Source organism: Chroicocephalus ridibundus, chromosome 15, assembly GCF_963924245.1.
Source record: "Chroicocephalus ridibundus chromosome 15, bChrRid1.1, whole genome shotgun sequence".
In the NCBI taxonomy this organism is placed as follows: domain Eukaryota; kingdom Metazoa; phylum Chordata; class Aves; order Charadriiformes; family Laridae; genus Chroicocephalus; species Chroicocephalus ridibundus.
The window spans coordinates 10,438,928-10,452,689 of record NC_086298.1 but is presented as its reverse complement, the minus strand read 5'-3'; the positions used below and the strand labels follow the sequence as shown (position 1 = coordinate 10,452,689).

At 60.1% G+C, this 13,762-nt stretch overlaps 1 protein-coding gene across 2 annotated transcripts in view; it reads left to right on the top strand.

Moving 5' to 3' along the window:
- Positions 1 to 13,762, top strand: part of NOTCH1 (notch receptor 1) — a 44,808-nt gene that overhangs the window by 8,153 nt on the left and 22,893 nt on the right. For both annotated transcript variants that reach the window (XM_063353064.1, XM_063353063.1), the window contains exons 3-4: positions 11,501 to 11,763; positions 12,139 to 12,477. In XM_063353064.1, the coding sequence (XP_063209134.1) occupies positions 11,501 to 11,763; positions 12,139 to 12,477 (602 nt within the window). The remainder of the gene's footprint in view (positions 1 to 11,500; positions 11,764 to 12,138; positions 12,478 to 13,762) is intronic.

Sequence of the window (13,762 nt, the reverse complement as noted above, 5' to 3'; positions counted from 1 at the left end):
CCAGGCGCATCCCGGCTCACGGAGGTCAATTAGGTGATGGAGGTGCCTGTCGGTAAACGCAGTGCTCGGCGTGAGAGGTGCAGGAGCAGGACCACGACTCAATTCCACACACAGGCTTTAGGGGGAAGGATCCGTCCGGGTCCTGCGGGGAGCCCTGCCCCAGGACGGAGCAGCATCCTCCCCACACGCAGTGGGGTTCATCCCTGCTTGTGGACGGCGGTGTCCCACCTCTGTCTGCGGAGGGCCGTTGGGAGCAGGTGAGCGGTGCGAGGGCTGGGTGTGCTCCCCTCGCACAGCAGTAATTAAGTCCGCTTCAAGCTTTCACCCATCACGTCCTCCCCTCCCCCCACGGCAGCCTGGAGTTAATATTGGAAAAGTCAGTTAAACAGTTAATGTTTAGGCCCTGGTTATTAGGCTCTTGCACATTTCCAGCAAAGGGAGCGGAGTTGCATTTTAATGGGAAACTTTCACGCTCAGTCAAGTTGCAAAAATTTATTTGTGCAGAAGTCATTTTCTTTTAACAAGTTTTCACCCTAATTCCCTTCCCCAAAATCTGAATTTAATGGTATTTATATGGGAAATGGATTTATTAAGTTTTAATGATGCCATAACTTTGCCCTTATTTAATAGAAGGGGCACCCTGCAGGCAAGCGGGGGTGGTGGTGGGCTGGGAGGGCTGGGTGCCGGCAGCACCGATGGGCTGGGGAACCTGGTGCTTTGGGCTTGGTCTGAAGTGAGATGGAGGTGCCAGGTGAGAGCGGCGGTGCCAGGCTTTGCTTGGACCTCCAGGGCTGGGCAGGATCAGTCCCAGGCTGTCGCAAGGGCTGCAGGGCTGAGCCTTGCCTCCTGATTCCTCGTCATCCTCCTGGCGTGATGTGACACCACCTGTGGCCACCACGACTGTCCCCAAGTGGAGCAACCAAAAGAGGGTCTTCACTTTGTCAACTGCCCTGTCCCGCGTCCCTGTAGCCGACAGCACCTGCGTCAGCGGGGCGATGGGGACCCCAAGGACCACATGTCCCCCACTGGCATCGCTGCCTGGGGGGGGTGAGTGTTTGTGAGCGTGCAGTGATTTATTTTAAGACGGAAACAGTCTGCTGTTGATGGGCAGCCGTGGAGGAGAGCGTGTCCCCAGCACTCCCGCCCCACGGGTGCATCCTTGCGCAAGGGGATCAGGAAAAGAGCCTCCCAAAGGCTCTGACGGCCGCTTAACCCATGGAATAGCTCCTCTCGGGGCAGGTGGAGGAATGTGGCTGTCGACAGCGGGATGTGCAGCACCGCTGGCTCCCGCCTCGCACCCGCTGCCCGTCGAGCCCCTGGCTTCGGGGCGGGCTGGGAGACTGACCCTGCGGGGGAGCACCCGGGAGAAGGGGGGGCCTCTCCCTGGCCCCCAGCCCCTATTAAAATGTTAGACACAGACCTCCAAGTCAAAAGGCAGGGCGACAGACGGCCCTTTCACAGGGCCTGCTGCTCCCCACAAAAGGGGGGTTTCCAGGGGAGGGGGGCAGGAATGCGGGCTGCGGCCGGAGGGCAGAGCCGCCACCATTGTCCCCGCTCCCTCGGCGAGGGCGTCATGTTGACACAGGGATTTCTCCCGGCAAAAGGTGTCGGAGGCAGAGTCTTCCCTCCCTCCCTCGCCGTTTCCTTGGTTAAACTCAGCAGCAACAGAAATCCCAGGATACAGATCCCGGGAGCAGATACCCGTCTGCTCGGAGGTGCTTTACGTCCCTCGGGCCGTAGTTTCCAAGGGGGCGAGGTTTTTTGTTGTTAATAACTATTTTCGTTGCTAATAACTATTTTTGGGAGCTTTGCTTTGCTTGCAAAGAGAAACCAGCAGCTTTGTGGCTCTGAGGAGCTGGATCCGTCGCTGTTTGGCCGTTGCCATCTTTGCCCGCTCACCGTCTCACCGAGACGTCCCCGGCGCGATTTGCTCTGCCTTTGGGGAGGGTTTGTGCCGCGGGGGCACCCGTGTGCTCTGCAAAACCCCCTCTCCTCCCGTTTATAAATATCAGGGCTAAATATAGCTTGTTTAAACTCTCGGTGGCTGTTCAGATCCTAATCTCAAGTTTAATGTTCAGGATTAGAAGAGTGGGATGGTGGGGTCACGCGTGTCCCTGGTGGGAGTTTTCCATATTTGGCTCTCGGGCAGCGCGGTGTTTAGCCAAAACTTGGTTTGAGGGGGAAAAAGGGGAAAAAAAAAATAAATAATAGTTCATCATTGCTTAGTGAGACGGTGACACCGGCACTGCATGTGTGCCAGAGCTCCCGGGAGCACGGCAGTGGGAATTCGCCCTGCACAGGCAGCAAGAGTGGGCAGAGTGGGAGAAAATGGGCATTTACCCCAAAAAAGGGGTGGGGAAGGGAGAGCGGCCTCGGGCAGCAGCAGTGCTGGGCTGGCGGGTGGCTCGGGGAGGTGGGAATTCCTCATCTCCCCCACATTCCAACTTTTCCCTCTGCTGGCTTAAAAAAATAAAACATTTTTAAAGGGAACATGTTTCCAAATGAAAAACTGAAGCAGGGAGCAGTTGCAGCGGGTGCTCTGGAATGCCGCAGCCGCTGGAAAAGAAGAGCCGAGTAACTTAATGGTGTCTAACAGGGACACCCGTCTCCCCCGTGGGCGCTTGCTTGAGGGCCTGCCCAGGGGTGCTCGCCCCTGCTCCGTGGGTGGGTGGTGGGACCATTTGCCGGCCTCAGCACAGGTTATTCCCTGGGGATCCTCCGCTGGGAGCGCATCCTTCCTGGTCACCCCATCACGAGACTCCTCCAAGAGAAGGAGCAGGGAGCGGGGCGGAGCGGGGAGAGCCGCGCAGGGCAGCCCGCTCCCACAGACAATGGGGCCGTGCGGATCCGCACCGGCAGAGGATATAAAAAAACATCAACTGGGGCGGGGGGAGGGAGAAAAAAAATATTTCATAGCAGCCATTGTTGAGGGTGGGAATGAGGCAAGTTTTGTCTTGGTCTCTTCCTTCGACATCTTTCATGTTTATTGTGAATGAAGCTCCATTGAAAGGCAGCTCCTTCCCAGGTAGCCATTACCAGCCGGTGAATAGCCTGGCCACTTTGCTTAGTAATGGGATTATATTGTTTTTCATTACAATGGGAACTTTGATTCCCAAACTGTCCTGACTAATGTCTGCTTAAGAAACAAAGCCATTTTTTTTTCCCCCTCTCTCCTTCACGCTGGAGAAGGAGTTTTTCCTCACTCCTGTCCATGAGTATATCCAGCTTTGGGAATTCCTTTAGTTTCTCTCCAGATGAAAGTCTGGGTCTTAAAATCTCAATTAGATGGCTTGGGCTAGGTCAAAAATGAAGTGGAACAAAAAAAACACATCAAAGACTTCGGATTGCAGTTTGCTTTTTTTAATTAAACAAGACTGGAGATCTGCTCTTGCTTTATTAACCTGGTGTCACTCGAAGTAACCTGCTGCTTTGCCAACCACCCTCCCTGTGTGAAACTCTGTTTTTTTCCCAGGCTGGAGTCCTGGAGTGTTTAATAAAGCAGGACCTGGATGGGACTTCATAAAAAACCACGGTTTTGGTCTAGCGCTGGGTTTTGGTGCTGGAAGCGGCGTTGCGGCTGCCGGCGGTGTTTGTGGGGCCGTGCTGGCGCCGGGGGAGTGCAGCAGGGCCGGCAGGAGCTTTGGGGTGCATCGCCCGGTCGGGGTGCCCCGTGTGGGCGAGGGGGAGCTGGGCAGCTCTGCCTTGGCTCTCCTGGGAGCCGTGGTGAAGCCTTTGGTTTCCTAACGAATGCATGTGCCAGAAGCCACAGAGCGAAGCTGCAGGTGGGGCGCGGGGAGCCCGGCCGTGCCCGCTGCCGGGAGGGGGCTCGAGCGGCCCCCGCCAGCCCCTGGCTGCCAGGGCAGGAGGGAGCATCCACGGCCCCGTGTGCCCCAGGGAGCTCAGGGCAGCGTCCAAAAGTGTTCCTTGTCTCCCTGCACCCATCTTCCTTCTGCTGGCCGCAGGGGTGCCGTGTCACCCCGAGCAGGGTGGCGATGCCAGAGCAGGAGATGGGAGCAGAGCGCAGGGTGCTGAGCTCTGCTTTCCCAGCAGGACCGTTTTCCAGGGCTGTCTGCCTGCCTTCCCCTGGCTCCGGAGAGTGCTCCCACACTCAGCAGGGTGTTCCTGAGGTGGGACGCCGCCGCTGGGAAGCCATCCCATAGACAGTCATGCGCACCTGCGGTCTCCAATGATCACAGAATCACAGACTGGTTTGGGTTGAAGGGACCTTAAAGCCCACACAGTGCCACCCCTACCCTGGGCAGGGACACCTCCCACCAGCCCAGGTTGCTCCAAGCCCCGTCCAACCTGGCCTTGAACCCCTCCAGGGATGGGGCAGCCACAGCTTCTCTGGGCACCCTGGGCCAGGGGCTCACCGTGCAGAAACACGGGAGGGGCTCATGGGGAGGTGGTGGAATAGGGATGAATGGAATAGATGGAATGGGAAGATGGAGCAAGAAACAGATCTCTTCCCTCAGTGACACCGAGACGTATCCCCGAGCACTGGCCCTTTCTCTGGTCGATTGGAGCTGGAGGAGATCAGGATCCGCCGGGCTGGCACCGAGGAAACGCGTTCTTAGAGGGAAGGGTGTAACTTCAGGAGAAAGTTGGGGTGTTGCTTCCCGGCTGTGCCAGGCAGGGAGACGCTGGCACAACTGGAAAAGTGACTCTTGTGCGTGGATGGCTGATGGAAAGCGAGCTTAACGCCCGGGGTCTGCAGCTGCTGGGGTTGCGTGGGGGAAGGTGTGAAAGCAGGCGGTTGTGGTTCCCGTTTGTGAGCCCGAGGGTGAGAGTTACCCCGAGAGGTGTGGGGACGATGGGGTAGGGTCGTGTCACCGCTCTGCGGCTGGCAGCAGCCTGCAGTGGCTGTGGTCTGCGTGCAGGTGAGGGAGATTCTCCTGCTGGTTATTCCTCCTTCCCTCAGCTGTTGCCAGCAAACACGTGAAATCTGAGCGTCCCGCTCACGTTTGGCCACTTGCTTCGCTCTGCGGGGTCCGGACCGTGCTGGCACAGCTCAGTCGTGCAGCGTGTTTGCTGGTACACAGGGCTCTGCGGGTGCGATGGTCTGTCGGTGGGGACCCTCTGCACCACGCAAGGTCATGGTCCTGGTTTCTGAACGACCTCTGCACTGGGGGGGCTCTGCCGGAGACTCTGGGGCACCAGGAGGGTGGCTCATCTGGGGTGGCTGCTCCGGGCCACGGGTACCACGGAGCAGAGAGCAGCATCCCGCACAGCCCAGCCTGCGCCAGGGGACGGGTGTCAGGGTGGGGGATGCCCCCCCCGGCGGGGGAGACCGTTCGCTGCTGCCGCAGAGGCAGCGGGGACCCTCCTGGCCCCATTAGGCTCAAGTACCCTCAAAATGGGGCTGGAGTGAAGAGCTGAGCCTCCCCTCCTCGGCTTTCCCACGGTGCTCGTACCTTGGGGAAAACAACCGCGGCCGTTTATGCTTCCAGCAGATGAGGGTGAGGAAGAGGTTATGAGATAGCAGCGCAGATAAGAGACAGCCTGGACGCGGGGCTGGCAGCTGGGATGGGGCTCCTCGCCAGCCCCCCGTCCCCTCCTGCCCCCGAGACCTGCCCCTCCATGGGATGGGGACAGGGGGCAGCCCCTGCATGTCTGGTGGCAGTGCTTCAGCTTACACCTGGTTTTCATTTTGCTTGTTGGTTTATTTTGTGAGTTTTAAGCCCAAAGTGGGTTTTAGCTCCAGCCCTGACACAGTCTCAGCCCTTGGGAGGACGCCCTGGGGCCGGGCAGGAGGGCAGTGGGTGGTGTGAGCGCGGCCGTTCTCAGCTGCGGGGCGGTGCACACTGAGCCCTCCCCATCCAGGGCATCCCCCATGCACCCAGCACCTCTGAAACACCCCCCCGGCCCCCAGGCTGTGCTTGTGCAGGGCTGACGCATCCCAAATTTGAACAAAGCCCCCGTGCTGCCATGCGGGAGCCGTGCCGGGGAGGGCTGGGCTGCGGGAGCGCCTGGGTGTCATCTGTGCCGGCTATGGCAGATGGCAGCTTAGCGCAGAAAGGAAAACATTAGTCTTGGGTCAGAGGTCAGAGAAACATCTGCCTCGGGATGCTTTCAGTGCCCGCATTGCTGCAGAGGGACAAAACCTGTTGCTGGTGGGTTGGAGGAAAAGCCTTGCGCGCTGCGAGCGGGGAGGAGCGAACAAAGGGCCGGCGGAGCCGCGCGCACCGGAGCACCCGGCGTGGTGGCCACGGGCTAGCAGGGGGCCAGGATGGGCACCCTGACTCTGCTGGTGCCGCTCGTGGGAGTGCTGGAAGCTGCAGCACCCCGGCAAGCACGTGCGTAATGCGAAGCCGGGGCAGCGGCGTGGCAGCAGGGCTCTGATATTGGCACTCTGATATTTCTGCGGCTCATTCATGCTTTTGATTACACGATCCGCCGAGCTTTTCCTGGAGCCTTGCTGAAATCACTGCAGCGTTGGGCCCTTGTTTGCAACTCGTTAAGGATGTGCAGCAGACACAACAAATGCACGTGCCCACGCTGAGCAGATCCAGATTTGGCCTGGGCTCGGCGCTGGGAGCCAGGGTGGGAATTTGGGGCCGCTGTTCCCATTCCCAGGCCGTCCCCCGGGACTTGCTGTCTGACCTTGGACAAGGCCTTCTCCATCACCCTTCACATCGCCCGTGAATCGTGCCAGAGATTTATGGGTTGGGAGCGCAGCGCATTATTAATTGTGCCTCCCCCCTCGCAGCAGTTTGCGCTCCGGGTGCGGGTGCTCGCTTGGGGCCGGCGTGGAGGGGGAAGACGCGTCGCAGCCCGGTGTTGTGGGAATCCAGCCCCCAGCCTCTACCTGACCCCCCGAAACAAAAAGCCACCGGGATGGACAGGAGCCCCAAACGCTCGCGGGGGGTGTAAATCAGTGTGTTCGCACCTGCAAGGAGCACACGCAGCATCCCCGTCCCCGGGGATGGGGACCAGCTGCTGCATCCCTGTTCCCTGTCCTGCCCGGTGCTTCGGTGACAGGTCCCTTGGTTAAGTCATATAGAAAATATCCTAGAAGTGAAGAGCTGTGACTGTCCGCCCTGTCTGCTCCGTGTGCCAGCACGGTGCTAGGAGAGGGAGCATCGTGCATTGGAGCAGGGCTCGGCCGTCACCAGGGTCGGGATGCCGTCACCTTCCGTCACCGTCTAAAACAGCAGGGTGGGTGGCGCCTGGAGCGTTTGGTGCCTCTTCAGCAGGTTAGTGAGTCAACGGAAACGTTTCTCAGCTGCGTGCTCAGGGGAGGGAGAGACACCGGTATTTTAAGCCGTTCCTGCCTGGGTCGGGAACGGGGCGTGCGTCACGCGTGGGACCAGGAGCATGGCCACGCTGGCCACTCCGGGCATCTCACAGGGGCTCCTCAGGACCCCGGGGAGCTTGGCCGCCTTTCACCTCCTCGGAGCTGGTTTCTAATGGCTCTTCTGAGCTGTTTTGATCTTGGAGCACCCGCCCTGTCCTCTGCCAGCGCATATATCTATAATTAAAGCATAGCTTTAATGTCTCTTCTGCTAATTTCCATAAGCTGCTTGGGGTTTGGTTTGGGTAGCCCTCGCTTGGGAAATGCCAAAGGAAAAACCACAGGGTGATCTTCACCTGGCTGAGCCTGCAGGGACGTCGCATCCTCCATGTCTGCTCACCTGGGAGACCTGATGCCACCACCCACTGGTATCTTTTTTACAGAAAATAAAGCTTTGCTCCCTGGGCTGAGCTTCAGGAGTGGTTTTAAGCCTCTGGAGAAGTAGGTGGGACGTATGATGAGGTTGCAACGTGGCTGGGAGCTGAACCGGGCTCTGCTGAATCCAGCCTTTCCAGACCTAGGAGAGATGAAAAGTAGCTACCTCTTGGGCTGGCCTTATTCTTCACCTGGTTTTTGATCTCTTGCTTTGCATGCGAGGCTCGTCTCCAGGCTTTCCTCCGCAGCCGGGACTCTGAAGCTGTTGCGGTCGTCAGGCTTTTAAATGCAGCTCGAGAGTCTCTGGCTGTGAGTGAGCTCTGGGAGCTGTGCAGGGAGGAAACAGCAGGGGATGATCCCATGGCTTCGTCAGCAGCCATGCTCTTCCCTGCCACGTCTCAGACTCGCAGCGTGGGCAGGAACAGCATCGTTTCTGTGCAGAAGTATCTATAGATGATGCAGGAGTGGTGTCGAAGCCGCCGGGTGCGAGGCTGCCCGTGGGCACATCCCGGGCGCTGCCGTGTGCGAGCAGAGGAGCGTCTGGTGTCCTCATTTCGTGCTCTTGCACTCTTGTGGTAGTGATATCCCTGCCGTCAGAGACTGAGGTGACTTAGGAACTGTGGAAAGAGGTTGAGAGGGCTCCCCGAGCTGGGAGCTGGCGCAGTGTGTGGGTACATGGGGGCCGTCCCCATCCCTGCCGCGGCTGTGACCCGGGAATCGCCAGGCATCCGCAGCGGGTCTGTGCTGCACAGACGCAAACTCTACGCGATGCAAACTCCTCCGTGGGTTGCAGGAGGGAACACTGGATTTTAAGGGTGCCTTTGTTGTATTGCTTTTTTTCCGAAGAGTTGCTTCACCAGTACTTCTCAGTGGCTGGAAATACCCCTCCTGCAGGGAGGAGAAATGCGACGCGTGAGCGTACCCTGGTCCCGCCTGCCCGCGAGCGCCCATCGCTCCGCTCAGCCCCTCCAGCCAGGGCAGACCCCTGCCAAGCCCTTCCCCGGCATCTGCAGCACCCTCCTCGCTGCTTGAGCTGATTGCGGCCATAAACCAGCTCTTAGAACAAACGCATAGAAAGCCACTTAAAAAAAATCTGCAAACTCCATGAAACTTGAGGGGTTTCCTGAAGCAAAAGCCTGGAAAGCACCCGGGCAGCCCAGCCTGGGCACTGCCAGCGGCCCCAAACCCCCCGGTGCCTTCAGGCATGGGCTCCCCTGTTCCCCAGGGGAGTTCCTCCAATCACTAATTAACCTCCTGGCTAATAACCGTGCCCATGCTTGGGCTGGGCTCTGCTCTGGCTTCCCATCCATGAGCTCAAACCACCGTTTGCCTTCACTGAAATTGGAAACGGTCTGAAAACTAATTGGGTGGGAGGGCTTTCGGCTCCGCGCCCCTTGCCCCAGCCTCGCTGAAGGCCCGTGATATGGGAACCCCGATCCCAGTGGATCCCCCCAGGATGCAGAGCATCCCCTCCTGGTCCCGGCTGCCCATGGCTAAAGCCCACTCTGTGGCCGTTCCCGCGCACTCGGTGTTTCCCGCGCTGCCCTTGGGGCTCTTTGTCCAGCATCGAATAATTTTTTTTTTTCTTACTCCTTTTTTTTTTTTTTTTCCTGCCTTTTTCTCCCATTGGAGCATCTCGTGACGCTTCCCTGTCCGCCAGCCGCCGCCAGAGCCCGGAGGATTGTTTTAAGAAAAAAAGCGTGTGTGGTGCGGGGAGGCAGGGGGGGCGAAGAGCGGTGCTTTTAACAGATGACTGCACACTTGAGCGGTTTGCCGGCGGCGTGCCTTCGCCGGCCGCCCGGCCCCGCACAATGGCCCCTCTCAGCCCTCGCATTCCCCCACGCGGGGCCACGGCGCAGCCACCCAGAAGCGCCGTCGCCCCACGGCCGCGGCGCCCCGGGCTCGGAGCCGGGCATGGACCGCGGGCGCCGGCAGCTGCTCTGCCTCATTAGGATGCACACCTGCTCCCCGCCGCCCTTTGTGTGCCGAGCAGATGCCCTGATTTATTATTATACACATTTTCTTTTTCATTTGGCCTGGATAATGCCGTCTCATTAACTCAAAATGTCTCCGAATCCTGACAAATTCTCACACAATCCCCAACAATGAAATCAGAATTGGGTTAAAAAAAAAAAAAAAAAAAAAAAAGAAGTAGGGGAAGAAGAGAAGGGGGGAGCAGGGCCGAAATGTGGTGCCGGCGTGGCGCGGCAAAGCACGGTGGCTCCGGGTTGGGGTCGGCTGAGGGTGGGGGTTTGCTGCTGTGCTTCACCGGAGGAGCCCCACGTTCTCGTTTTGGGGTTCACAGGCTGGTGGGGGTTGTGGGTGGGTGCTCTGCTCTGCGTTCCCTGCGACCCTCCCTGCTCACCCCAGGGGGGTTGTGTGCTGCAGGAGCCTTGGAGGCCATGCACAAGGCTCGGTCCCACCAGCTGATGTGGCGACGGCTGCGAGCACATGGGGGATGCCCCAAACCCCACCCTGCCAAAGCGCAACGGGGAGCACGGTCCCCCAGTGCCCGGGTGCTGTCGTCTTCCCCAGCCATCACCTCCGGCGGTGGTTGGCTTACCCCGAGCTCACGACAATGCATGCAGCCACCCCCAAATTTATTTCTGCTCCTGAGGCCTCTGATAGCCGCCCGGCATGAGCAGAGCGCAGCGTGCCCTGCTCTGCTGCGGTGGCATTGCCATCGCGGTGTGGGACAGCAGCGTGCCGGCTGCATCTCACTCCTCCCATGCCCAACTCGCGACGGCTGCTCGGCGCAGCCCAGCCAGGGTGGAAGATCCCCCTTTGGAAGCGGCGTAATGTGAGCAGAGCTGGTTGGGGACAAAACGCGTGGCATCTCACGTTGCAGACGTGATACAAGAGATGCTGTGCTGGGAGGGTTTGCGCTGAAGGGCCTCATCCCCGGCATCTTTTGATGTCAGGTTCCCTCAGTCTCTCTGTGCACAGCTTTGCTCCGTCCTCCCTTTCCTGGGGGGCAGCTCCCCCCTCTGCAGGATTCTTCGCCAGCTCTGCATCCTCGACAGGATTTACCCTTGTGGCCCGTCCCCGTCGCCAGTCCCGGTCCTGCAGCAGGCAGTTGGTCCAGCCCCGTCGGCCAACGGTGACAGATGGTAGAGCTGGTGGCCGCGTCGGGTGGGCCTTTTCTCAGGGCCCCCATGCAGAGGGACGCGGCAGCCGGGGCCGCTCGTCCCTCCTTGTGCAGGGTTCATCTTCGGGGAAGATGTCAGCAGGCTGTGAGGAGCAGGAGCGTGTCCTGCCTGCTACCAGCCAACACTGAGCCCGTGTTTGATCATGTTCGAGTGATTTCGTATGATGGAGGGAAGATAAAAACCACTCTGGTGGAGCAGGGACCGGGGTGCAGGCAGGGACAGGCAGGGGTGTAGGATTGTCCCCGTGCTGCTTGGTCCCATGGGCCACGGGGGGGTTTCCTCTCCCTCGGGATCTGTAGGTGCCCTGGGTTGGGTGCAGGTATGGGGTTGCCCCTCCTGGCTCCACCACGTCCCCCCTTGTGCCTTGGTTTCCTCTTCAGCAAGTGGGGTGGCAAAAAAAGCCCGTTGCGATGAGAAGCAGGACGTCAGCGCTGGAGGCTGCGGTTCTGCAAGTCGGTGCAGGCCCCTGGATGGGGGACGCCTTTGTTCTCAGCGCCTCTTTCATCTTCCTCTTCTCAGCCCAGAGCGGCCAGGGCAGAGCCTTGCAATTGCCAAACCCGACGTGCCGGGATGCAGTGCGGGGTCAGTCTGGAGAGGCGTTGCCGGATCCGGTCCCTGGGGTGGCCGGGTGCCCCGCAGCCATCACGTCCCATCCCGCTGACAGCGTGTCTCGTCCCTCCAGGTGTAGCGGTGCCTACGTGGGCGAGCGGTGCCAGTTGCCCAACCCCTGCCTCAGCTCCCCCTGCAAGAACGCCGGCACCTGCACCCCGGTGGTGCGCGGCAGCACCGTGGACTACACCTGCGCCTGCCGCCTGGGCTTCACCGACGAGCTCTGCCTGACGCCCCGCGACAACGTCTGCCTCAGCAACCCCTGCCGCAACGGGGGCACCTGTGACCTGCTGACGCTCAGCGAGTACAAGTGCCGCTGCCCACCGGGCTGGTCAGGTGAGGCGGTGCCGTGGGGACACAGTGACACGGTGACGCGGCCAGCGGGGAGGGGGACAGCCGGTGACAGGGGTTGCTCCTGGAAAAACCCCATGGATGGAGAAGGGTGCTGCCTCTGATTTTGGCTTCCTCCAACACTGGGGGAAAGGAGGGGAGCCTGCACACCTGAGCAGGGGTTAGGGAGGGTCCGGGCTGGGTGAGCTGCAAGCCTCCTGCATGGGTGAGGGTTTTTGGGGGAGCAAAGGTGGGGGGAGTTAGTTGCACCCCTTGTGAACACAGTCCCAGAGCCGGGTCTGCGCCCCAGCACAAAGCTCACTCTCGCTAAGAGCCTGAGCTGTGGTTTGCATCCTCATCCTCCCTCCCTGCCCTCCCCAGGCAAAACCTGCCAGCAGGCCGACCCCTGTGCCTCCAACCCCTGCGCCAACGGCGGCCAGTGCGTCCCCTTCGAAGCCCACTACATCTGCCGGTGCACCGCCGGCTTCCACGGGGCCAACTGCAAGCAGGACGTGAACGAATGCAACATCTCACCCTCCGTCTGCAAGAACGGCGGGAGCTGCACCAACGAGGTGGGCACCTACCAGTGCTCCTGCAAGCCGGCGTACACCGGGCAGAACTGCGAGCACCTCTACGTGCCCTGCAACCCCTCGCCCTGCCAGAACGGGGGGACGTGCCGCCAGATTGGAGACACCACCTACGACTGCACCTGCCTGCCAGGTAGGGGCTGCCTCCGATGGGGGGATACGGGGACCAGGGACCCTCTTGCAGTCGCTTTGCCCCCCCTAAACAAGTAGTGCCCAGTCTTCTCTTCCCCTCAGTTATGGCTCTGAGAGGGACAAAAACGAGGGGCCGTGGGCTCACTGTGCCGCCTGCGTTTGGGAAGACGTTGGGCAGCGATGCCCGAAGAGAAGAGGTCACCCGGGGGCTTTTTATATTTGGTGATTCACCAAAATAGCTCTTCCAAAACAACTGTTGCAGCAGAGGCCCCTGTGCGGATGCTCATATTCCAGAATAAGAGTGCCTTTTTCCGCTTTAGCTTAATCCACTTCCAGAATGGAATAATTAGCCCGGAATAGCTATTTTGGAAAGTTTCCGAGTGCAAATGGAGTTGGGGAAGGGAGACCCTCTCCGTGCTCACTGCTGCTCCCTCCGGCAAGCGCCAGAGCAGCCCGGCCGATTTACAGCCTCTGGAATGAAGGGCTCTTGTGGGAGGGGGGCCGGTGGGGGCTGTCCTGGGGCTCAGCACCCTGTACAGGAGCTCAGCACCCTGCGGGGGAGCTCAGCACCCTGCGTGCCAGAGGAAAGAGAAGCGGCTGTGAATGGGCCCCCTGACCCCGGCAAGCCCTTTCGCTTCTGCCCTCGGCAGCGGTCTGCAGGGAGCGGAAGGGGCTGCCTGCAGCCCCACGTTGCCCCCGGCCCCGTGACAATGAGAGAAATGAAATAGTGGAGTTTCCTGCCGGCGGGTGGCACAGCCCCGAGCCAGGCTACCGCCCGGTGCAGCCCCATGCTTAGACCAGGCTGTGTTTGCCAGGGGGCAAGTGCCATTTCTCGCCCAAGCCAGCCGCGCTGGCCGGCTGCGGCAGATGTGGAGGGGATGCATCCGCCCTCTCCCTTGGAAGGAAGCTGCGGGCAGTGTTAGGCCGCCTGAGAAGCCCCTCGTGGGCTTGCTTTTGTCTCCTCTGGTCGCCCGTAGCCCCACAGGGGCTGGGGCAGGATGAGGGGTAGGCGGCTTCTCTGCTCTGCTCCCCAGGCAGTGCTTGGCATTGCCGGGGGGAGCTCCAGCCTCCCCCAGCCATAGCTCCTGCCCCACCACCACTGGGGACATGGCATCAGGGTGGGGATGGGGTCCCCCAGCCAGCACAGACGTACCCGCATCCTGCTGGCAGCCCAGGAAGATGCATGATCCCCGTGGGGTAGCATGGGGGATCCCATCTTGATCTCTGGCACAGGCTCAGAGGTTCAGTGCCCTTCCCAAAGCTTTTGGCTGCAAAAATTCAGGAGA